Below are 26688 nucleotides of genomic sequence, written 5' to 3' on the forward strand. Positions count from 1 at the left end.
TTAATCCAAAACGACATGAGGTCCCCTCATCAGGGGCTGACTGGGAGGACAGAAGGCACCCTCCCTATCCACAGTAAATAAGCTGCAGTCAGTGGGGGAGATGCATGTGCTTGGTATTGCCCCTTTTGATTTCAACCCATTCTTGCGTTTAATATTTTTTCTTTTTAAGGAACTATATTTACCAGGTTTGGTTGGTATGGTGGGGAGGAATATTAGGATTTTCCAGCTAACTTGGGGTCTATAATTCAAACCATTTCTCAGCCAGTTGGGAAATGTCATGCTTTTATTTTGTAAAAATCATTGACCTTTTAACACAACAGGCTTTATAATAGTCAGTTGGAGGAAAATTCAAGGCGATACGGAATGACCCACTGAGCCTATAGTGGCTGTACAAAAAGTTAGAAATTAAAGACCCTGAAGAGTAAGGCTGAGTAGTAATTCTAGTGACTCTGTCTGGCCCCCAGCCTACTTTTGTAAATAAAGTTTTATTGGAACACAGCCACACTCATTCATTTGCATACTGTCTATGGCTTCTTTTGCACTACAACAGCATAGCTGAGTAGTTGCAGCAGAGACCGAGACCGTAAGGTCTGCATTTAAAATATTTACTAGGTAGCCCTTTATAGAAAAGGATTGCCAACCAACCCCTGCGTTAGTAGAATAACATAATTTTCATTTATGTTGCATGTAGGCTTCTCTGGAGACCCAGAAATGAGCTGCCAGTCCCCAAGTATGTCCCTGTCACCTGTATGATTCATTAGTCTCCTATCTCGCTGCTGACACACTATGGGACCCAGGACAGATGTGCCATGAGAAAAGAGTTACACTGCCATTTGCTGGTCCTTGCTCACCAGGGGCCAGAGTTCCAATCAGTTATATAGCAGTAAGTAGCTGTGAGAAAGAATGCTCCAGAACTCTTAGGGTAGAAATTTCACCTGGGTAATGAAAATGTCACTTACAGAACTCACTTGTGTTCTTCAGGTCAATTAAAGGCAATAGCTATTTCTTGAGGACATCCTCAGTCATTCTGTGTTTGCTCCATTCCCTTCTCCCCCCACCCCCAGCCTCATGACCTAGATTTCTGCTGGGTTATCACTGGACACCATGGGCAGTCTGTGTGCATGTCTGTCTGTCTTTCTGCCATGCCTGCTTCCACACACACACACACACACACACACACACACACACACCCCTACACACACAGTTTTCAACACTGACTGGGAGACAGGAACAATAATCTCACTCTGCTCAAAGACATTGTATAGACTGAGGTACCAGTTCCTACTGCTAGCTTTTAACTTATTATCATTACCGATATCGTGCTTAATAGTAGCTAGAAATTTTTGAGGACTTATATGTGCCAGGGACTGTGCTGGGGGTTTCTCACTGATTCTCTCATTTTCTTCTTACAACCCCACAACCAAGGAGGCCCTGCTGTTGTCTCCACCTCACCAGAAGGGCACTAGGACCCTGGAAGCACACATACTTGCCCGAGGTCACAAAGAGCTACCGAGGAAGCAGGGTTTCTGGCAACTCCGGGCCACCAGGGCCTTTTCCCCCTCCCAGAGGTGGATGCCAGACCCAGGAGCTCAGAGACCCAGTGTGCCCCACTAGCTCTGCCTCCTATTGCGGTGGGTGTGGCTCTCTGATAAATTCCTGGGGACTTCCTGAGTCCAGCCAGTGCTCACTGGCCTTGCTTGGTTAGATTCTCCAACTGGTCTGCTTCCTTCCTGGGCCCGAACCAACTTGCTTTATGCACCCCATCCTGCTGGGTGGTCTCCACAACCCTGCTTGCTGGCAGCCACAGGTGGTCTCTGGAGGTGGAACAGGAGCATCCATCTGTGGGTACCTCTTGCTGCCAATATAGTCCTTCCTTTCTCTGGTCAGGAGCATCTCTAGGAAATGTTAGGTCTGTGTGACTCCATTCACTCTGCAGTGACCTTCCTGCTGTGCACAGAGTATGTTTATTGAAATTCAAGTGAAGATAAGAAGAAAGGATGATACTGGAGTTACCTGCCTTAGCAGGGGCTCAGGACCACCACAGTGGGAACATAAAGGTTAGGACAGTTATGCGAAGCAGGCATGGGATGGACAGGACTCACTTTGAGGCCTGTGCTGCAGGCATCACGCTGGCCCTTTATTGTATGCATGCGTGCAGAGATACTTCTCATTTATGGCTCATGAGCTCTCTGCCTGGTGGGTGTCAGCTTCACTTTAGGAGTAAGGGAAACAGAAACTCATGAAGTTTAAGGGACTTGCTCAAGGTCATAGAGCAAGTGGGTTGGAATTGAAATTTAAATCAGCCTGACCCTGAAGTTAGAGATCCACACATTCTCAGTAGGCTGGGGGTGAAATGCCTGAGTCAGCTCCAAGGAGACGCGGGGTGGGGGTGGGGGGCAAGGGGGGGCTCCGCCTGCAGTCCTTGTGTCCATGGTCAGGTCACTCAGCCCTTCTGGGTGGTGCCTCCTGATTTGTAAGGGGAGGTAACCAGAGCCAGCTCATTCCATCCATAGAACTGGATGGACATAACATGAGATTATAGTTTTTCAGAAGTTTGCTGTGGCTGAGATTGGTCAGGGAGCCAGAGGCCCTTCCCAAAGAGTCCGATAGCGCTTTAGTTAATAGCTCCTGCACACACGACAGTTTTTGTCTTAATTTTTAGTCTTTAGGACATAGCTGTACCTTTAAATGTACTTCGTGAGTACTGTTATTCTGGATTACCCATGATCATTGAGAAATTTGTGGGAGTCAGTGTTAGGCAATCACATCAGAATTCAGATAGGGTTTGGCTCTGGCTCTGACCTTCCTTTCCTCCCTCTCTGCCTGTCTCGCCCTCCCTTCCTTCTCTCCTTCATTCCTCAGATACTTATTGAGCACTCCATGTGGGTAAGGAGCAAGTCCAGACATCATGGCATGTGTAAAGATGGGTGATGCCTGGTCCTTGCTGTCAAAAAAAGATAACCTGATTTTTTTTGAGTGTCTGCTGTGGGCCAGGCTTGTGCTGGGTACTGTCACATGTGTAAACTTAATTCTTTCCAGAATCACAGCTGTCCTCTGAGGGAGTTCTCTCGCACCCCTCGGATCAGAACCTCCAGGGTCCTCCCTTTCACTCAGAGCAAAAGCCAAACTTGGTCCAGTGTCCCTGGTGTGCATCCCTATGGCCCACTTCCCTCAAGTCATGGTCAAATATGGTCTTATTAGCAAGGACTTCCATTGACTTCTGAAAGCTCCCAGAGCAAGACTCCAGCTCACTATAGCGCTCCCTAGCCGCCCCTCCCCCACCTGAGTCTCCAGTATTTTTCTCCACAGCAGTTACAAGCAGGTGACGATATTTACTTATTTACTTGCTTGTGGCTTGCCCCCACTCTCCTGCCTGCCCCCCACCATCTAAGAGCCACAAGAGCAGGAACTTCGCAAGGTGCCCTGGCACTCAGGGAATGCCTGTGGAATAACCCACCCTCACACATGAACACCATGTTCCTGCTTCAGTGAACGCACTCCGTTACCCCTTCACAGAGAGATGCCATGTACATGGATCAGAGGCCTCGAGGTCGCTAAGATTCAGCTTTTCCCAAATTGTTCTCTAGATTCAACACACTCCCAATCAAGGTTGCAGCAGGCATTTTATAGAAATTGACAATGTAAATTCTAAAATCTGCAAGGAAATGCAGAGACTTAGAATAGCCAAGAATCTTAAATAAGAAGAACAAAATTGGAAAGCTCACACTACATTGCTACCAGAAGTCCCTGTAAAACCAGAGGAGTTAAGCTAGTGCAGAACTGGCATAAAGATAGACAAATACAGGATGCCACAGAGTCGGGAAACAGAAGAAGTTTCCCTACACAGAAGGTTCGCTGTCTTCAAATAATATGCTCAATATGTTTCCAGGTGAAGTGCCTCTAAGTTTAAAGCAATGGGTCCAATTGTCAATCTGATGAAAGTTCAATAAGTATGTCTCAAAGTCTAAAAACAGAGAAGATAGTATATTCGTTGTACTTCTTTGAGGTTCATAATTGGATCTACCACTTTAAATTTAGAGATTCTTCATCTGGAAAAGGGGTATCTGAAAGCTGAAGAAAAACACTGTGTATTCTATGTGTAAATGTAACTAACATGCAGTTTAAAAATAAGTTTATCGCTACCTCAGCTGGGTGATTAAGGCCAGAGCCACAGTGATACATGCTGTTAATACCCTTGACATGAAGTGATAAGAATGGCACTTTACCCCTGTGAATGTCCTCCTAAAAACCCACATGTCCAGTCTGACCATGAGAAAAAAACATCGGACAAACTCAAATTGAGGGACATTCTACAAATACTCCTCGAAATTGTCAAGGTCATCCAAAACAAGCAGAGTCTGAGAAACTAAGGAGGCATGATGACTAGGTGTAATGTGGTGTTCCAGATGAGATCTTGGGACAGAAAAGGGACATTAGGTAAAAACTAAGAAGATATTAATAAAGTATGGACTTTGTTTAATAATAATGCATCAGTGATGGTTCATTAATTGTGCTAAATGTACCATACTAATATAAGGTGTTCATAATAGCAGGTACTGGGAACAGGATATAAAGGAACTCTCTATAATGCCTTTGTATTTTCTGTAAATGCAAAATAGTTCTAAAAAATAAATTTTATTTTTCTAATTTTTTTAATGTTTATTTTTTGAGAGAGGGAGAGGGAGAACATGAGTGGGGGAGGCGAAGAGAGAGAGGGAGACACAGAATCGGAAGTAAGCTCCAGGCTCTGAGCTGCCAGCACAGAGCCTGATGCAGGGCTCCAATCCGTGAACCGTGAGATCATAACCTGAGCTGAAGTCAGATGCTCACCGACTGAGTCACCCAGGTGCCCCCAAACAGAGTTTATTTAAAAAAAAAATGTTTATCCTGTGTCTGCTACAGTGACTTGGTATATAAATGGACCTGAATAGAGATTCTGTTAATATATGTATAGGATCACACAAGACATTTGACAAAAATGCCAGTGCAATTCAATAGGAAAAGAAATGTCTTTTCAAGAAATCACCCTGGAGTAACTGAATGTCCAGATTGGAGGAAAAAATTAAAAGATGATCCTTGACTGCTTTTACCCCACACATAAAATTTAATTTGCAGTGGACTGTAGATCTAAATGTGAAAGCTAAAATGATAAAGCTTCTAGAAGAAAACAGGATACTTCTTCATGACACTGAGGTGACAAAGATTTCTGAGGACACAAAAATCACTAACCTTGAAATTAAAAAGTTATAAATTGGACTTCATCAAATTTAAAAACTGTTCACCAAAAGATGCCGTCAAGAAAGTGAAAAAAGGCCAGCCACAGACTGGGAGATGTTCACAAATTGATCTCTAGATCTGACAAAGTAGTGTATGCAGAAGAGAGAAACGTATAAATCAGTACAGGGAAGACAAAAAGAAGCCCAATTTTTTTTAAATTTTTTTTTCAACGTTTATTTATTTTTGGGACAGAGAGAGACAGAGCATGAACGGGGGAGGGACAGAGAGAGGGAGACACAGAATCGGAAACAGGCTCCAGGCTCTGAGCCATCAGCCCAGAGCCTGACGCGGGGCTCGAACTCACGGACCGCGAGATCGTGACCTGGCTGAAGTCGGACGCTTAACCGACTGCGCCACCCAGGCGCCCCTAGAAGCCCAATTTTTAAGAAGAAAGAAAAGAAAAAGGAAATGGGCAAAAAACTTGAACCGACACCTCACAAAAGAAGCTATCGGTGGTCAAAAAGCACATGAAAAGATACTCAGTATCATCAATCATGAGGGAAATGCAAATTCAAATCCCAGTGAGATCCCACAACACACCCACTAGAATGACCAAATGTAAGAAACCAGTACCAAGTGTTGGCAAGAATGTGGAGCTGCTGGAACTCTCATATGTTCCTGGTGCAAATGTAAAATTGTACAGTACTATGGAAAACAGTTGGCAGTTTTTAATAAACTAAGCATATGGCTACCATATGATACAGCACTTACACTCCTAGGCATAAACACCCAAGAGAATGAGCACTTATTTCCACCAAAAGACGTGGGTGTAACTTACACTGGTGACCCGTAGGGAAGGCAGTATCTGCCAACCTTCTCCACTTATAAAGTTACCATTTTCCTTTGTAATTAATAAATATATTGAGGGAAATACTTTTTTTAAAGTTTATTTTGAGAGAGTGAGAGAGAGAGAGCATAAGTGGGGGAGGGGCAAAGGGAGAGAGAGAACCCAATAGGCCCTTCACTGTCAGCATGGAGCCTGATGTGGGGCTTGAACCCACAAACCATGAGATTGTGACCTGAGCTGAAACTAAGAGTCAGATGCTTAACCGACTGAGCCACCCAGACAACCCTTGAGGGAGATGCTTTAAACTATGCAGATATCCTGAGTCTTTTCAAACTTTTGCTTGTTAACTTAAGCATCCATCAGTGGATCTTGCCTGCAACAATTATTACTATGGGGTACTGATGGTGATTTTCTATTTCCATATTCTTTCTACATTTATTAATTGGAATTCTTCTGTAAGGGAGATCTGTCCCCCTGCCCCTGTTTCTTTCTTTCTTTGTAGCAGTATAGACGCCTGAATAGTTTCTTCTGTGGGTTACAATCTATCGTTACTGATTTTGTGGCTTAAATAGTTACAAGACCCTTCTCTGCCAGGCTCTCCTTCCTCAGCCTCTCATCATTATTGTATTATTATTTCTTGAGTGTTATTATTTCTACATGTAGATGCCTATACTTCAAATTTGGACAGTTGTAAAAGGTTTTTAAAAGACTCCAAATAGTTTGTGTTCCAGAAAAATCCAGACATATCCAGAACTGGAAGAGCTCCTCAGAGATGAACATTAGTGGCATGCTGGGTGTCCTTCCTGTTCCCCTTCACACCTCTCCACCCTTCACTCTGCACTGGGGGCTTCCCCACGTGGATGATATCATGGCCTCCCTGCCTCAGCCTTCTGGGTGGTATAGCTAATAAGAGACACAAACAGGCGATGGGATGGGTGGAGAGTGAAGGGAGGTATTTATTCCCTTGACTCCCCTCTCAAAAGGTTTCTTCATGATGGCTGTATCCTTCCACCAAATGCTGCCTCCCCTATATGACACCCTCCTTCCAGGTTTGGCAAACTATTTGCCTCTGGTCCCTTCACCCTCAGAGCTGGTAACAGCTCATCTGATACCAACCCTAGGTAACCATACCATCCCTCTTGGTTCCCCTAGACCCCACCCACAGCTTGGTAATGAAGTCCTGTTTCCTGTTGGGATTCTGGCTAATAAATCTCATAAACATCTAACATACTTAGAATATATATTTATCAAGAGTAAAGATTCTATAGCTTCCCTCCCTTGTTCACTCTTGGGGTTAATCACAACAATAGTTATTTTCTCAGCTCCAGACAGACTCTCCTCTGCCTTCACTTAAGCTCATTTTCTCTTCCCTGGCTCTGTGTGGGCGTAAAAAAACAAAACAAACTGCTCAAAATCCTTTTCATTGGAAACTCTTTATGCAACTGGGAAGAGTAGTCATCACCTCTTAAACTTCTCTACTCTTCCTTTACTTGCCTTTGACCCTCCCCCTTTTCTTGTGTGCCTTTGGACCCTGTCTAGCTTCTGCACATCATGAAGTAAAAGAATGGCTCAAAAACATGAGGCAGGAGGAACATAGCCCTGTTCATAGCAGCACTACTCATAACAGTCAACAGGTGGAAGCCACCCAGTGTCCATGGATGGATGACTGGATGAACAAAAGGTGGTATAAGCACACAATAGAATATTATTCAGCCCTAAAAAGGAAGGAATGGGAGCACCTGGGTGGCTCAGTCGGTTAAGCAACCTACTTCAGCTCAGATCATAATCTCATGGTCTGTGAGTTCAAGCCCCGTGTCAGGCTCTGTGCTGACAGCTCAAGGCTGGAGCCTGCTTCAGATTCTGTGTCTCCCTCTCTCTCTGCCCCTCTCCCACTTGCACGCACGTGCTCTCTCTCTCAAAAATAAATAAACATTAAAAAAATTGATTTAAAAAAAAGAAAGGAATGGAGGAATGGTGGTTGCCAGGGTCTGGGGAGAGAGGGAATGGGGAGTTAGTGTTTAATGGACACAGAGTTGCAATTTTATAAGATGCAAAGACTTTCTGGAGATGGTGGTGATGGCTGGACAGCAGTATGAATGCACTTAATCCCACTGAACTATACACGTAAGAGTGATCAATTTTATGTCATGTGTATTTAATTAAAAAAAAAAAAACCTGGGGAGGGCATGGGACACAATGGGCTCAGTGACAAGACAGTGAGGACTTCAGTGTGGGGCTCCTGTGGCAGGTGCTACTGAGGAATTTGGCTTAGGGGCCCTGTCTCACCAGGTACAGTTGAGCAGAGTAGCACAGACAAGGGACAGATGACAGGAATCAGTCAAGGCAACAGGAGGGATGGGGAAGAAGAGGAAGGAGGTATAGGTCATCACAGCTTCATGGATTCAGGAAATGTTTAAGGACAAACAAATATAAAACAGAGAAGATGTGGTCAATAAAGAATAGCTATTAGTCACTCCTAAATGTTTCATTTATGACTAAGCAATCCCAGTAATCCAAACAGGATTCCGGAACCTCAGGAAAGCAGTGTGAAGCCCACATCCCTCCTGAGAACATGCTCTGTCCAGGGGCACTGGGTGAAGGGCTTGGCTTGGCTGGGTCCTTGCTCGTGACCTGGACGCATGGGCAGCCAGCACTTTCTTCAGAGCAGGGACCTGGGGTAGTGCATCACTAAATGAGTTGATGCCGCATTTTTCACATCTTAAAACTTTGAACAGATTCCATCTGGGAGACATTAAGCACATGCCTGTTTGCAGATGTGTTAACCCCATTTTAATTACGATACAAGCCTTAACTGCCGAATGGCATGTCTTGCAAGTCTATCACCAAAATATGCCTTTCCGTTTACTGAATGGGGCATGTGTGTAAACAAGGGCTGTAGCTAGAATTCCTCCTCCTCTTCCAGCTCACACCCATCCCTATGCACTTGTCAGACCCAGATCACAAAACCAAATTATCTTAGAAATATTCATTTGCCCCAGGAAAAGGTTATCTAAAACTTTAAGTTTCGAGAGTGTTAGTGCATTTGCAAAGTGTTGGTTTTGGAGTTCTGACTTCAGACCCTCTTACAACAGAAGCGTGTGGGCAGTGGCGATTCAGCTTCCCTGGGGTCCACACCCGTATCTCAGCCACTCTGCCCTCTATGCTACCGCATAATTCTCCTACAGTTCTCCCTGCAGGCTGTGGCCTCGTGGACACCCTGAGAGTGTTTCTGCTCTGAGGGCTGGCTGGAGGGGGTTCCCCAAACAGGACCCTGGGAAACATATGAATGAAATAAAGAGTCCGAGCATGCCTGCATGTGACAGAGGGACCCAGATCTGTGGGGCAGCAAGAAATCCAGCCGGCTGCCTAGGAGAGTACAGGTTCTGGGCGGTGAGCTAGTCTCTGATGACTTTGGGCTACAAGAACATTCCTGGATTGTTACTTAATTTTTCACATCTGTGTGCCTTGACTGTCTAGGGAAGTGTAAATGCCTGGAAGGACTACAGATTATAGTCCTTTGGGGCCCCAATTTCTTCCCAGCTGCATGTAAGAGGGCTCTGTGTATTTGAATGACCAGATAGATAAATGCTGTTCTTTACAATGTCATGGGCACCTTGCAGGTTTAAGGTTTGAGATAAACAGATACTTCCTTGAGCCGGGTGTAGACAACAGTTGTCAAAGTGCAGTCTGGGGGACCCCTGGTGGGTCCGGGAGGTCAAAACAGCTTTCCTAATACAAACACATTATTTGCCTTTTTGACGCTCATGAATATACAGTGAACCTTTCTAGAAGCTCCTTGAAAGCTATGACTGCATGGCTCTGACATCTAGAATGAGTGCTTGGGGATTTAAGATTTTTCAATTTGAACCCACATACATATACAAGAGCTCTTTGGATCCTCAGTCATTTTTGAGAGTGTAAAGGGTTTTGCTGGAACCAAAAAGTTTGTGAACCTCTGGGCTAAGACTTGTGGGTTAGATCAGAGCAAAACAACGACCCCAGGAAAGACCTAGAAGAAAGGACTAGAAGCAGACAGTAATCATCTGTTCTTTTTTTGCAGGAAAAACTGCGTAGAAAATCTAATGGATGAAGATGAGAAAGACAGGGCAAAGAGGTAAGAAGGAGCATCTTCCCTGCCTTGGTCTGTTCTGTGCCATCTACGAGGCTCAAACATGCTTGTCCTCTTCCAGCATAGATGAGCTATCCTGTGCATGTCCTATGCAGCGGGACAGGCCACTAGGGACATGTTCTTGGTACCTACTCTCCTTGAAATATTGTAGTGCTCTACTAAAAAAATGTAGACCAGCTCCCCCAATTTTGTTCCTTATCCTGAAATTCCTCATTGTCTGGGACTTGCCAGGTGGTTTATATTTTCCACATGTTCATGTCTTAACCCTGGTGACTTGGGTCTCCTTTGAGAGGCTGCTGGCTCTTGCTTTTCCAGCACAGACACTGCTTAGCAAGGCAGCATGACCGGAGAGCCAGGCAGACCTGAGTTCAAATCCCTGCTCCGCTGTGGGGAGTTGCCTGGCTTTGGACAATAATAGTAATAATCATTCCCAGATGTTGACCACGTAGTAATCATCCTCATGTGCTACGTGCTTCCATATACCCTATCTCAGTTTTCTCACCTGCACCTGGAGATATCGTAGCCACCTTGCACCGCTGTGGTATTGGCCAGAAATCCTAGTTCATTTGCTGGCATGTCAGAGCTCTTAAAACCCTATTCTTGCTTATTCCTTCACTGGGCATTGATTGACTACCTACTGTGGGTAAAATGGAGTCATAAAGCTGATATTTTGAAGGTAAAGACCTGTCAAATGTTACCAACATCGCACAGTTTGCCCCCGTGGGCAGTTACTATGTCAGGCTTCAGGGAAATAAAGATGATACGAGGAGGACACAGGTGAATGGAGGTGGTTGGTAGGTGACTACAGATGATCAAGCTGCAAGTGACAGGCCCAGCAATGGAGTGTGTTCTCCTGGGAAAGTCTTCACTCAGGCCCGAGGACAAGCCTTCTCCCTCCAGTCTCATCTCCTTCTGTTCCCACAGTTGTGTGTGTACCTGGGAGCGGGGGGAGGAAGAGGGGACGGGTCCTTCAGTCCCCTGTGACAGGCTCTTGAACAGTTGCATGGCTGAAGGGATTGCCCACTTCCCCTCACAGAACCCACTGCCTGGTTGTCACTTACAGAATCCTCCACTTGCAAATGTTGCAGTCTTCAGAGATCCCCCAGTTCGGCATCTCCAGGGAGAGGGGCATCTGTCTTTCCCGTGTCACCAGTTGGGGGCGGAAAGGGTGGTGGGCATGAAGACAACAAATCCCCAGCCACTCCAGACCTGCTAGACCTGAATCTGCAGAACACAGAGGGAGTCTGTATTGGTTGTCAATTCCCCCAAATATTTCCTTAAAGAAAAATCAGGGAGCAGGGGAAATGGCCAGAGTTGTAGGCCAAACGGGGTTGGCATGGAGTGAGGATTGTCGAAACTGGATGGTCAGCACGGGGGATTCATCATACTCTTATCTCTATACTTTTCCATGTTTCAAAATTTTCTCTGATAAAAATTTGAATAGACAACAATTCAAATAATACCTCAGTTTATTCTGAAGGAACATGCCCTTCCCTTGGCATTGGGAAACAGGACTCCCCACAGCCGTGCTTCTCAAACCTTAGGCCACAGCCTTCAAGGGTCACAAAATCCCTGTGGTCCCAAGTAACAAGTGGATGAATAGACTAACCCAGACCAGACAAGAATAGAATCTTCCTGCCCTCTCTCACAGACAGACTGGCTTCCGGTTCTTTCCTCTGTGTGTTTGACCTCTTGGTTTCCTCTGAGGTAGCTGTGGATTGTGTGCAGAGGCAGACAGCAGCGCTGTCCCAGATGATGAATTCCAACAAACCCTCACCTCTCCCCGCTTCTACTTCCTCACCTGCAACACTAGGCAATCATTTCTGTCCTGCAGCGACAGGGTTATTTGGGGAGGCAGCCACAAAATACCCAAAGAAGCTCTTTCGTGTGTGTGTATGTGTGTTAATCGTTACACACGTGTGAAAATACAGGACACTCTCATACATTTACAAGGTATTCTCCTTGGTTAGCAGCATGAAAAGATGGGTAGGGGTGGCCAGCAGTCACCGAGTGCTTCTTGTGTGTCCTAATCCTCTACACTAAGTACTTTTCTATGCGTTAGCTCATGTCATCTCAGTGTTCTCTGAGGTGTGTTTCATTGTTATCCCCATTCTACAGAGGAGGAAACGAAGGCTCAGTAACGTGGCAAACATCATAAAGCTCTCACAAATGGCAGACGTTAAAGTTAAACAGGCTTCCTAACCTCAGATTCTGGTCCTATTCCCCTGACTACAAGAAAATCCCTTCATGTAGGGACTAACCCAGTCTGTCTGGCAGGCCCACACTGAGAGCTGTGTCGTGGTGTAACTTCGGAGTCCGTGGGAGTTTGCTTCTGCCATCCTCATGTTAATGTCACCTCCCAGGCCCCCCCACCTCAGCCCTCCCTCTACTGCACTGCTTACCTCAAAATGCAGAGGAGATGAAATGCTACCATTCTCAGGGGTCACCGATGGAGACATTCCAAGAAAATCTTGGCTAAAAGTCCTTAGAAATAAATCAGGTCGTATGCAGTTTCTTTCCATTCACTCCCACCACCCCACCCCCCACCCCCCGGGGCTTTGAGGAAGTGGGCACGCATGCTCTCACACTGCCCCTTTGGGAGTCTCCAGGCACACGTCTGGGGTAGTGAGGTTGCTGGCTGGCCCTCACCCCCTCTCGACCTCGGATGGGGAAACAGGTCTAGAACGCTTGGCAATACCCAGATCTGTTTGCCAGAATAGCAGTAATAATGCAGGATCCCTCATAACACTTGGGAGAACCCATGAGGAAATAACCATAATCCTAAGATTATATCCGTCTCAAAGCCTCTGGTTGTGCAGGTTTTGTAGCAGCAGCATCGGGAGGCCCTTCCCCTAATCCCACCTGGAGGCCTGAGAGGAGTAGTTTTCACTCACACAGTTTTTTTTGACAAGATTAGAAATGCTTAGCTTCAGATCAAAACCCTCATTGTCTCCAGAAAAGACACGCTATGTTGGGCAAGGTTTCCAAAGCTTTGGGCAATTCATGGTTTGTTCGGATTGTTTGATCAAGTATTCTGAACCGGGATACAGTTCCACTTTTCTTCTGCGAATTTCCGTGTAAAACCAGCGAGTACTGAGTGCCTATTGTGTGTCAGAACTATTTGCTATTTTTCCTTAGGGACAATCCAAAAACAGGGTCCATGAACTCAAAAAGGAAACAGTCTGATTGAGAGACATTTGGAATCCCTAGATAATGAGGTGCACAGTTTACCATTTTGTGGTCCAGTGATGCACATGCCTTTCTAATAGTTTTGCGGGACGTGTGTCTGTGTGTGTGGCGGAGGGGGGAGTCATCCAGGAAGTGGCGCAGTGGGGCAGGAAGTGCACAGCTTAGTTAGGAATGAGACAGGCCTGGCTTTGACTTCTGACGCTTTTACTTTCTGTCCTTGGATGAGTTACTCAACTTCTGTTACTGAGGAACTAAATGCAGCTGCGTGTAAGTGCCTCCTCACACACTGCAGGGAACACAGTGCTAATAAGAAATGCTAAGATGTATGGAGCACTCAGTGTGTGCCTGCAGCAGCTGACATGCGTAAGCTCTCTCATCCTCACAACACCCCCCCCTCCACATAGGCTTTTACCAGCCTCATTTTACAGTTGAGAAAGCCAGGGCCTGGAATCACACAGCCAGTAAGTGGCAGGCAGGGATTCAAACCAAGGTATGATTTCGAGTTCTGGGCTCCTAACGACCTCTCCTGACAGTAAGTGGAAGCTGCTCCCTTTGGTCGACCATGTGCCCAGGGGGTAGGGACAGAAAGTGTTGTATGAATCCTCACTTTCCAAAGAAAGCCAGTTTCTATAACTTTGCAGTATTGTAAAGTACAACTTACTCCATTTCTTGAGAGAGGAAATTCTTTCATGGTGGCCTCTTCCTTCTGTCCAATATTGAATGAGTAATTCATCAGCTATTCGTTAAAGTTACATTAACTCCTACCAGCTGGGAAGTTTTGTTTCCCTAATTGTGTGCATTTTCGTAGCAGGAGGGAAGATGGGTGGTGAGTTGAGAGCTATCGCTGCCTTTTGTTAATAAGAATGAAGAAGGTCAGGCAAAATAGCTTGGGGTTCTCAGTAAAGGATGCTGGTTTGCAAACACAAGCTAAACAATTTTATTATTCTTTGACCCTCATCCTTACAGTCTTAACACTGATAAAATGGCCAGGCAAGAGGGAGATAACATCGCTGCAACCGAGACACTCATCCATGCACTTTTGCAGAAGCAAGTGTTGCAAAAAGAAAAGCTTTAGCCTTAGCATTCCTCCTGGCTCCCCCCAGGGTAGTTTGTCGACATGGACCAATGACTGAGACCATTCGGACACCCTTCCATCAGTGTTGGTTAACTAAGAAATGTACTAAGCAGCAGGAAGATAAAGAGGAGGATACACAGCATCACCCTGCCCTCAAAGGATTTTGGGGCAAGTTAGGGAGGCATTCTTGAAAACAAGCATAAAGGAGAAATCATATCTTGCAGGGTCTGTGTTGAGCTAAGCCAGGATGATGGTCACAATTCATAAGCTCTGTTTCTCAGCCAAGTGCTCTTTCGTGGAGAGTAATATGGTTAAGAGGAAAGACTGGCCTCATTTTATTGTTTCATTTCTCTAGATGTAAATTCTGTAGGTCTGAAAGGAAAGGCTAGTCTGATCCATGAAGGTTGTAGCCCACTTGGAGGACTCCAGCTCCGGGCGCACTCACTGATGCCCCTGTGTACAGGCTCAGTGCAGAATGAAAATCCTGACCCTGTGCAGTATATGTTGATGTTTCCAGCTGGAGCCTATCTTGCTAATTTTGCTGTGATTTTCTTTCATAGGCTCTTGACTGGGAGTTACGCATATCATCATAAGCCCCGACACAGGGAAAAAAATGATAGTAAAAACATTTTTGAGACTTCCTTTCTGTTTGTTTTATTTGGTGATTAAGGCAGCAGCAGGCATTGCAAGAATATAGACGTATCAGGACACACGATTCATTTATATTACCCTGTAATTTCCAGATGAGTGATTCTGTATTCCAAACAAAGGGAAAAAGTAGAACTGTACTCGCAGGCAGAATGCTAATTCTTACTGTGGCCCAGTAAACAGCAGAATGGAAAAGGGGCCTCCCTCTATTTGGGGCTCTTGGCTTCTACCCTAGTGGGGTACTTTGGTCAGCTAAGAAGCATTGTCAGAAAGAGAATTGTATGCCCGTTAGGCTTAAAAACTTGGGAAAGTCTTAGCTCAGGGACACCCAGAAATTCTCTGGGAGCATCTGAGGTAGAGAAGAATTCACTAAAAACTCTTTCAATAATTTCAATAAATTTTAAATTGAAAAAGGGATGGGCAGAAGTCCGCCATTTTGAAAATGTTTCTTTTCTGCAGAAAAAGCTAAATATTCCTTTGAGAATTTCAGTGACAAGTTGCTAAAGATTGTGCTCCCGTGAAACTCTCCCTGTGTGACTGTTAAGTAAGAATCACTGGAAAATTAGGCCAGCTTCTCATTTGGGCCCCAACATTTCCTGATACCTCTAGGTAAAAGTAAAGATGTTCCGATTACATCTCAGGAAGAAAGAATAGCACAAGCTGAGCACAGTCATCCCACAAACACTTCACCAAATGTCTGCGGTAGAAAACAAATTGAGTCTCCAGAATTCTCCATGAGGTGAGGGAGGCATCATCCTGACCCATCTAGCTCCACATGGGGTGACTTTTCTCTCCACACACCCAGATGACATTCTTTCCTGGAACCAAGCTGCTAAAGGCTCCTGAGCTCAGTGGTGTCCCCAGCCCCCACTGTCTGGGCGTGCAGGGAGGCTGTCTGACTTATGGTCATGAGGAGGTGTGCACCTGTCCCGAGGACCCAGGCCTGGGCACAGGAAGGGACTGCACTGGCTTTAAATGGACCTTGCTTTATGTCAGAGTTCCCTGGAATGTATTCTGAACAACAGTAACCTCAGGAAATGCCCCCCCAAAACAAGTTTGGGCCATGCTGTTTACTTTTTCTCCCTTTTGGAGAGTTTCAGGGCTCCTTAGCACATTGAAAGTGCTAAGACTGCAATTAGAAAATAAACCAAAATCTGTTCCATTTTATGTAACTGTGAATTTAAAAAATTATCTGGAGGAAAAAAACAAAAATTGGTAACAACAAAATAAACTTCTCTGACCATAGTCCTTTTTCTCAAAATAATTCTTCATGATTTTCCATGGAAGCCCTTTTACCCAACACTGTCTTAAATCAACTTTATTCCCATCATTTTAGCACATTTTCTTACATATGAAAATACACCAAAACAACATTTGAAAAATAGTAAAATGTTTAAAGAAGTAAATAAATCTCATTTATAATCATACTACCTAGAGATAGACACCGTTAACATTTTGACATATTTCCTGTCTCGTTTTCCTACATGTCCATCAAATTTTAACGGGAATACTCTTACAAGGTTTTTGTTAATGTGGCTGATGAGACTCTAATTTATTCTTCATGAAACTTGACCTTTCATGGATAGGACTGTCTTAATGTGGAGCATACTTAAATTTATGTCATGCCTGTGAGCATTGCATTGTTCCATTTGCCTCTCCGGATGTTGACAGTGAGCACCTACTTGATTTATTTCAATTCTACAAGAAACTGTGAGTTCATTCCTCAACCACTCCCTCGTTTCAGGTACTCCAAAGACTTGTAGAGACTTCAAAAGAAGCATAAGACCTAATTCCAATAAGGATAGCCTTCTCAAACAGGTTCATTTTGCTCTGTGTATAATACTCAAGTCTGAGAGGGCTCATCTGCACGCTTGTCAGTTCCTGTCTCATACTATAATGTGGAACTAGTTAGCTCAGTGTAGATATGCCAGAATTCCTGGTCTGGAAGGAACCTTGGGCATCACTGAGTCTTTCTTTAGGCATTAACTCTCCTGAGTATCTGTTACCGTGTAAATGTACCGCTCCAAAATGTACAGGATTAAAGCGACAGCATTTATTTGCCTGTGGATCTTCAATATGGGTATGGCCTAGAAGGGAATGCTTGTCTCTGTCCCATGTGGTCTCAGCTAGAGCTGAGATGATGGGCTGGCACCACCTGAAGACACACTCATTCCCATGGCTAGTGGTTGATGTAGGCTGTCAGCTGGGACTGTGGCTTTCCGTACGGAGATGTAGCGGCTTCCTCACAACACGTGACTGGGTTCCAGGGTGAGCGTCATGGACAAGAGAGTCAGTGGGGAGCTGTGTGTCCTCTTACTCCCTGACCTTGGAAGTCAGGCAGTTCCCTTGTGCTACATTCTGTTCCCTTAGACACAAGTCACTGAGGCCAGCCAGCCCACACTCAGCGGGAGGGGAATTAGAACTCACCTTTTAATGGGGGGAGTGAGTTTCAGACAATTTTTAATTCTCCAGCTTGAAATCACCTTATCAGTGTCCTCACTATTCTGTAAGAGGAAGCCAAGGTCCATGGAGGTGGAAATCCCTTGCCCACTCTCTCTCATGGCATAGGTAGCAGAACCAGGATGAGGACTCATAACTTCTGGTAACTGGTCTAAGGTTCCTCCGGCTAAGCTGTATCATCCCGGTTCTCTGCTGCCCCAACCACTCTTCAACTTCCAGGGGTAGCTGTAAGTGTGAAAACAATATGCTTCATAAAATGTCTTTAGCTCCTCACCATGGAGACCCCCTATGGGAAAAAGCCGTTCTTCATGGAACTACATACTTCCAGACTTACTGCATACTTCATGGAACTTCATGGAGTTCCAGCAGGGGAAGCCCACTGGTGCTTCCGTCACCAGTTCTGGCCACTGCTGTCCAACTGTATTGGGTAGCGTTTGATTTTTTCAGTTTTTATTTCATGTGGCCAACTGCATGTGATTCAAAGAGCATCTTCGATTTTCCCTCATCAGCATGTTCTATCTACTCAGTTAATAAAACTAGACTTATTGGGGCTAATTTAAAAGATGGATACCTTGGGATTAAACATCAGGAAGGGATCCTAGTATGGAAGTATGTCAGGTGTTAAGGATAGTTTCTCACTGGATGCTGGAGAGGTGTAAGCAGCAGATGCCACCAGCCAGACCTGTCTGCACATGAAGTAGATTAAAAGGAAGAGTCCCCTCATTATAGTACTTTTTTCCCCCTTTTCCACTGATTTGATCTTTGTTCCTGATCTAGCTCACCAATCAGGAGTTCTGATACAGTGATTTTTAATTTCTTCCCCTTAGGGAAACACAGGATTTTTGGTGACATATAAAATGCACCTGCATCACTGTCATGTGCCCTTGTGAATTTAGAGAGGACTGAGGACACATTCACCTACATGCTCAAACTCCCCATTCCTGCCATGGGAGCCTCTCCTAGAAGGATGGGAGATGAGCATCTTTCTTCTTGGTCTATGCCACAGGTTTCTCAGAAGGACCTGATCCCCATCTCAGCTATAGCTATGCCTCTTGAGTAGTTGAGTGTAAAGCCCAGTCTTGCTCACCCAGTGTGCACACCCTGTGATCATCTCCTCACCAAGAAGAAAAGGAGAGAAGCATTGAGTATGGTTTATATAATATTCATCTATTTCATGAAATCCCCCAATAAAAGGGCATTCAAGGTACCACTTATTGGAGAAATACAAGAGGGGTGTGTTTGTGTGTGTACATGTGCATATATGCTCAACCCCCCTCCACAACACTTGACCTTGGAACCATGGTCCTATCCCACCTCCCTTTGTATAATGCCTCTCCTTCCTTGAGTCCCCCTGCAATACCATAAGCACTGTCATCTTATAAGAATGCCAGTGGCTGTGTTAAATCTCACTTAGATCCTGAAATGCAAGTACAACCCTCCTGTGGAATTCCAGAGGTCTGGGAGCCTACACCTCTGCCTCTCACCCCATGTGCCCTAGCTAGACCAGTATGGGTGCCCAAATTTATCCTCAGTCAGTAGGGAGAGTAGTTTTATTAGCTTAATAAACTCCATGTTGATATGCAGTATAGTTTCCTTTTGATATTTTTAAAATTCTAGATCACATCAAAGTGATACACTCATGCCAAGGGAAGGACCTACCCAATTAATCTGTAATCCTCCTTGTTTTCCAAAAGCCACCCAGAAATATGTTCCCTTAAGAGTCTATTATTACTATTGTCCAGCTCTCCCCTATATACTTTCCTGCAAAAGAATATTCTTTACAGATCCTGCCATCAGGACTTCAGATTCTATGTTCCCACCTTTTGATTTCTATGGATCTTTTACATACTCACTAAAGAGTATGAAAAGATATATGGACATTCTGAACTGGGTAAGATGGAGTCAGCCTACTCCATCCTGTCCACCACACTGAATACAGTTCTAAAACTTTGGCAAAATGTATGTAACAGCTAATTGAGGACCCTGAAAGTATGTAGTAGGAGGCAGATTGGAAAAGTATCAAAATTTGAAGTACTACTGAACTGGCATTTTCTTCCCTCTAGTACCCCCTAGCCTAGACTCAATGCAGCCAAAACCCAGAAGTGGGCATCTGTGCTGACAAAGAGAGGACACAGAGAAGCCCTCTACATGCAGGACAGGATCCAGGGTCTCTAAGCTCAGATTGAGTGAGGGGAAATCTGCCCTCTTTTGTTTTTTTCTCCATATCCTTGTACCCTGTTAGCAATCCTGTGATAGCAGCAGCAACAGTAGCAGCAGCAACAACAACATGGGCCCATAGGAAATTTAAAATGTCGAGGGAAAGGAATCTATCTCTCTGAGCAGAGGAACTATATTCTAAGAGGGTGGGATGAAACCCTGTTGTTTTTTTCTTCTTTTCTATTTTCCTACTGCATGGCCCCAAATGAAGGTGCACATGTGGGAAGTGTGAGGCAAAGCAGAATAAAGCAAAGAACCAGCTTTTTGGCCAGAGGAACTAAAAGGGAGCCTTGGGAACCAAAAAGTACTGGGCAGAGATATGAGAGGAAGGAGCTCAGGAAAGTGAACATATAAAGAAGGTTATGAGATCCTGAGCTCCCCACCAATCTGAATATGCACGGGTCTGACCTTAAGTAGTATACCGTAGACTTTCAGACTGAACCGCGGGATAGACCACCACCCGACATCCAAGACCAGCCACATGGGATAAATCTAGATAGCACCATGAATTTCTTATCAGAAACTATGGAAGCCATCTATCTAGTAGTGACACAATGTTTTTTAAAAGTTGAAAGATGGGGCGCCTGGGTGGCGCAGTCGGTTAAGCGTCCGACTTCAGCCAGGTCACGATCTCGCGGTCCGTGAGTTCGAGCCCTGCGTCAGGCTCTGGGCTGATGGCTCGGAGCCTGGAGCCTGTTTCCGATTCTGTGTCTCCCTCTCTCTCTGCCCCTCCCCCGTTCATGCTCTGTCTCTCTCTGTCCCAAAAATAAATAAAAACGTTGAAAAAAAAAAAATTAAAAGTTGAAAGAGAAGAACCATTAGCCCAGAATTCTATGTCCAATAAAAATATCCTTCAGAGATGAAGGTAAGTGAAGACATTCTCAAGTTAAAAACAGCAAAACAAAACAAGACAAAAAAAACTAAGAAAGTTTCTTATCAACAGACCTTCTCTGAAAGAATTGCTAAAGGAAGTTGTTATAACAGAAAGGAAATGATACCAGACAGAAACTTGGAATATGAGATATAAAGGAAGAAGAGAAACGGTAAATATCTGGCTACATAGAATAAATAGTCTGACATTTGGGGAAAAATAACATAATCTGATCTGATTCACTGTATGTAGATGTAGGGCACAAGATGACTACATCATAAAGGAAGGGAGGATATAGAGAACTATATGGAAAAAAGTTTCTACATTCCACTTTAAATGGTAAAATATTATAAGTAGGTTCTGAAAAGATAATTTTTATATTATAATCCAAAGAGTAATTACTGAGCACTATACAAGGAACTATAGTAAATAAAAATATAATAAATTAAAATGAAATATTAAAAATGTTTAAACAACCCAAAAGAAAACAGGATAGAAGAAATAGGAACAACAACAACAAAAAATGAAAAAAAAACAACAACAGAAAACAGATGGCAAAATGATATACCTAAATCCAAATTTATAATTATATTAAATGTAAATGGTCTAAACATGCCAACTAAGAGAGATTGTCAGAATGAATTTTTTTAATGACTTAACTATATGCTGTCCACAAGGTATTCACTTCAAATATGATGATATAAGTAGGTTCAAAGTAAAACTGTGGAAAATGATATACCACAAAACATTAATAACAAGAAAGCCAGAGTGACTATATTAATATAAAATAAAGTAGATTGCAAAGCAAAGAAAATTTCCAGGAATAGTGACAGTACATAATACTAGTCAATTTACCAAGAACACATAGCAATTCTAAATGTGTATACACCTAACAACTGAGCTTCAAAATACATGAAGCACAACCTAAAGAAGTTTACTGAGTCTTTAATATGCTTATCTCAGGAGTAGAACTAGTAGAGAGAAAGTCAGCAAGGGTATAGAAGAATTTAAAAACACCAAAACACCATTGACATTTATAGAATACTCCACCTACCAATAGCAGAATACACACTGTTTTCAAGTACCCATTGAACATTCCCTAACAAATTCTGCTTTATAAAATAAATGTAAACAAGTCTAAATGAACCAAAAGTAAATTGCAAACCGAAAGGTGGCGGGAACAATATCTCTAAAACTTGGAAGTTAAACAGTTTGTCTCCTAAGTAATTCAAAGGTTAAAGGGAAGTCTCAAAGAATTTTAGAACTGAACAAAAATTAAAAATACAACATACCAAAACTTGTGGGTTTCAGTGAAAGCAGTGCTTAGAGGGAAATCTATAGCATTAAATGATAATAGGAAAGAGAAAAGTCTCAAATCAATAACTAAGCTTCCACCTTATGAAACTATAAACAGTAGAGCAAAATAAATTCAAAGCAAAAAGAAGAATGGAAATTATAGATGTGAGAGCAGAAATCAATAAGATTGAAAGCAGAAATAGAGAAAACCCAAAAAGTAATTTTAAAAAAATCAATTAAATTGGTAAGCCTTTTGCAAATATGACCAAAAAAAAAAAAAAAAAGCCACAAATTACCAATAGCAGGACTAAAAAAGGAGATATTATTACACACCCTTCAGACATTTAAAAAGTCATTAAAAGACCATAAGAGAATACTATAAACAACTGTATCCATGTAAATTTGACAAATTAGAAGAGAGGTACCAATTACTCAAAAACCAGAAGCTATCAAAACTCCTACAAGATGAAATAGAAATCTTGAAGTGTCCTATAATTAATAAAGAAATTGAATGTGTAGTTAAAAGTCTTCTGAAAAAAGGAATTTCAGACCCAGATGCTTCCACTGATAACTTCTGCCAAACATTAAAAGAAAAAATATCACCAATTCTACACAGTCCCTTCCAAAAAGTTAAGAGAAGGAAATACTTCCCAACTTATTTATGAGACAAGCGTTACCCAGAAAAAAAACAGTACAAGAAAAGAAAACTACAGACCAATATCCTTCATAAACACAGATGTAAAAATCCTCAATAAAACTTTAGCAAGTTGTATATGTGTATGTGTGATATATACATCATGTACACATATATATAAACTACATCATGATCAAGTGGAATTTTATCCAAGGATTGCAAGGCTGTTCAGTATTCAAAAACCAGTCATTATAGTCTACCAAGTTAGCAAGCTAAAGAAGAAAAACCAAAACCACATGATCATATTACATGAATACAGGGTTTTGACAGGGGTTTGACAGAATTCAACTTTTATTTATGATATAAACTCAGCGAACTAGGAATAGGAGAGAATTTCCCTAAACTGGATAAAGGGCATTTGCATAAAACCATTAGCTAATATACTTATTGGCAAAAAACTGAACATATTCCCCCTAAGGTGGGGAATAAGACAAAGGTATCTGCTGTCATCACTCCTATTCAATATCATAGAGCAGTAGGACAGAAAAAGAAAGCAAAGTCATGTTGATTGGAGAAAAGGAAATAATACTAACCTATTCACAGATACCATGTTTGTATATATAGAACATCCCAAGAGATTTATCAAAACAAAGAAATATAAAACTCCTATAATTAATAAACAAATTTAGTAAGGTGACAGGATACACAAGGTCAGCACACAAATCATCTTTCTGTCAGCTAGCACTGAACTATTAGAAACTAATATCAAAAATACCATGCCACTTGTAATCAATCCAAAAGAATGAAATAGTTAGGTATAAATTTATATATGGGATATATGTGTGAAAATTGCAAAATGCTCATGATAGAAATCAGGGAAAACCTAAATAAATAGAAAAATATATTCTGTTTATGACTAGAAGACTCAAAAGAGTAAAAATGCAAAATTTCCACAAATTGGTCCATAGATTTAAGGCAATTTCAATCAAGGGGTGCCTGTGTGGCTCAGTCAGTTGGGCGTCTGACTTCGGCTCAGGTCATGATCTCGCAGTTTGTGAGTTCGAGCCCCGCGTCGGGCTCTGTGCTGACAGCTCAGAGCCTGGAGCCTGCTTCAGATTCTGTGTCTCCCTCCCTCTCTGCCCCTCCCACATTCGTGCTCTGTCTGTCTCTCTCAAAAATAAGTAAACATTAAAAAAATTGAAAGCAATTTCAATCAAAATCCTGGTAGAACTCTGTAGATATAGACACGTTGATTATAAATTACAATGGAAAGACAGAGAAACTAGAATAGTCAAAATAATTTTGAAAAAGAAGAATAAAGGAGGAATCACATGATCCAATTTTAAGGCTTATTATAAAACTACAGTAATTGAGACAGCATGGCATTGGTGGAGGAATAGATCCATAGTCAGTGAGACAGAATAGAGAGTATAGAGAACCCAGAAATTGACCTACATAAATATGACCAACTGATTTTTTTTACAAAGGTGCAACAATAATCCCATGTAGGAATGTCTTGTCTTCAATGGTGCTGGAACTATTGGACATCCATATACAACAAATAAACTTCAACCTAAACCTTATAGGTTATAAAAATAACTAACTCAAAATGGATTGTGAAATGTGGAATGTGTAAAACTCCTGGAAAAAAAAAAAACACAGGAGTAAATTTCTGGTCTGAGGTTGGGCAGAGGGTTCCCAGACCTGACAACAAAAGCACAGTCCACAAAAGGAAAAGAATTGCTAACTTGGACTTCATCAAAATGAGAAACTTTGTGAAAGACACCATTAAGAAAATAAAAAGGTGAGCAGTGAGAAAATACGGACAAATCATATGTCGGACAAAGGACTTGTGTCGGAATATATAAAGGATGCTTAACACTCAACAGTAAGGATATAAAAGGCCCAGTTTAAAAATGAGCAGAATGTCTGGGTGGTCAGTCGGTTAAGCTTCTGACTTCAACTCAGGTCATGATCTCATGGTTCATGAGTTCAAGCCCCACATCAGGCTCTCTGCTGTCAGTGCAGAGCCCTCTTTGGATCTTCTGTCTCCCTCACTCTCTGCCCCTCCCCTGCCCTCTCTCTCTCTCTCTCTCTCTCTCAAAAATAAATAAACATTAAAAAATTTTAAAAATTGGCAAAAGACATGAACAAATGCTTCACCAAAGAAGATATAAGATGGCAAAAAAAATGTACATGAAAAGATGTAGAACATCATTAGCCATTAGATAAATGCAAATTTAAGCCCCAGTGAGATAATACTGCACATGTCTTAGATTAGGTAAATTTTAAAGTACTGACAATACTAACTCCCCTTAAGGACATAGAACATCTGGTTCACTCCTATAGGACTGGTGAGAAGGTAGGATGGTAGGGCCACTCTGGAAAACAGTTTGGCAGTTTATGAAGTTGCACATACAATTTCCATATGTTCCAGGTTACTTACTTCAGAGGGCTAAAACCTTGTGTTCACACAAAAACCTGTACACAAATGCATACAACAGCTCTCTTCATAATCACCAAAAGTGGGAAACAACCTGAATTTCCTTTGCAGGTAAATGGATAAACCAGCTGTGGGACATCCATACAATAAAAAAAAAACTGCTCAGCACTAAGAAGGGGCAAGGTACTGATAGGCACCATGACTTGAATGAATCTCAAAGGCATTCTGTGGGTAGAAGAAGCCAGGCTCAGGGGTTACATGCTGTATGATTGTATCTCTATGACATTTTCCACAAGGGAGCATAGTGATGGAACACAGAACAAGGCTTGCCATTGGTTAACAGGCATGGAGAGAATGAAGGAGCTTTAGAGGGCACTCTTCTGTCTCTGGGTCATGATGATGGTTACATGAATTTATACACATGCAAAAATTTATAGAACTGTGCCCAAAAGAAAATGTTGTTTACCGTATGTTCATTTTAAGAGTAATAATCTTAAAGATATGCATCATCAGTGTTACTTTCTCATAGACAAATGAAATTCGGGTGAAATTCCTTTGCCTCTGACCCCCACATTCTCCCCCATGCTCCACATCGTGGGTCTGGTTAGTGCTCAATTCAGGGAGCAGAGTCCCTAGCCATGTAAGGCACAGTACTGTGGCTGACCAGCCTCACCTCTCCTTCCTGTCTCTGCTCACTTCCCCCTGAGCTGGGGTCCCTTTCCCCCTTTCCTCGGTTTCTTAACCATTTCCCTCCCCCAGACTGTCCATCAGCACCCTGTCCTGGATTCATCCAAAAGCCAAGACCAGATTGCCTGTACTGGCATTTGAGACTATGGTTGACCTCACTCTTCTTGTCCTCTCTCTCACTTTACTTTCTCACATATCCCCAACTGTCCTGTTAAACCTGACCAGTCAGCTCTTCCTGTGCTGTCCTCCCACCACCTGCCTGCCCACCCCTCAAGGCCACCTTGCATGCAGCCCCCTCCCTGAGGGCTCCCCTCACCACCTCACATGGCTGATCTCCTTCCTTTGTGAACTCCCTTGGCAATTTGTCTAAACTTGTCATCTAGCCCTTATCATGTTGTACCTGATGTGTGAAATCCATCTCTTCCTCTAGACTCTAAGCTTCTTTTAGTTGGCTGTTTTTAGTTGTTTTTCTGCAGCATTCTTCCCTGAACACAAATACCATTATCCTATTAGCATGAAATGCCATTTTTCTGCAGAATGTGTTTTGTTTCTGTGCTATAACCTCAAGAAGCCAGAATTCATCACTCTTAGTCCTGTGCTTCCAGAGCACTGGTACAAAGCTCCATAACACATACCTTCACGGTGGTTCTGGAGGGAGTTGTGGAAGGGAACAGGAGAGTGCAGCGCTTCACGGCATGGGCATCCAAGCCAGCCTGCTCCACCACTGCCTACTCATGTGACTTCAGTGAGTCACACAACCTCTCAGTGCCTCAGCTGCTTCATCTGTGAAATGGGGATAATAGTATCTATCTTAAAGGGTCATCATGAGGATTAATATATGTGAAGCACTTAAAATAGTGCCTGTTACATAGTAAGTACCCAGCAAAGGTTATCTGTGTAACCAATATCCCTTGAGGGACACTAGGAAATATAACTTGGGGGCTTTTTGAGCCCTTCATTCAAACCAAAGGGTCA

At 43.0% G+C, this 26688-nt stretch overlaps 1 protein-coding gene across 1 annotated transcript in view; it reads left to right on the forward strand.

Annotated features, from left to right (window-relative positions):
* Positions 1–26688, forward strand: part of NPAS2 (neuronal PAS domain protein 2) — a 163203-nt gene that overhangs the window by 68178 nt on the left and 68337 nt on the right. Inside the window, exon 2 of the mRNA XM_086701345.1 lies at positions 10125–10178. Within this exon, the coding sequence (XP_086557471.1) occupies positions 10125–10178 (54 nt within the window). The remainder of the gene's footprint in view (positions 1–10124; positions 10179–26688) is intronic.

This window comes from Puma concolor, chromosome A3 (assembly GCF_028749965.1).
Source record: "Puma concolor isolate L17-30 chromosome A3, mPumCon1.1.hap2, whole genome shotgun sequence".
In the NCBI taxonomy this organism is placed as follows: Eukaryota; Metazoa; Chordata; class Mammalia; order Carnivora; family Felidae; genus Puma; species Puma concolor.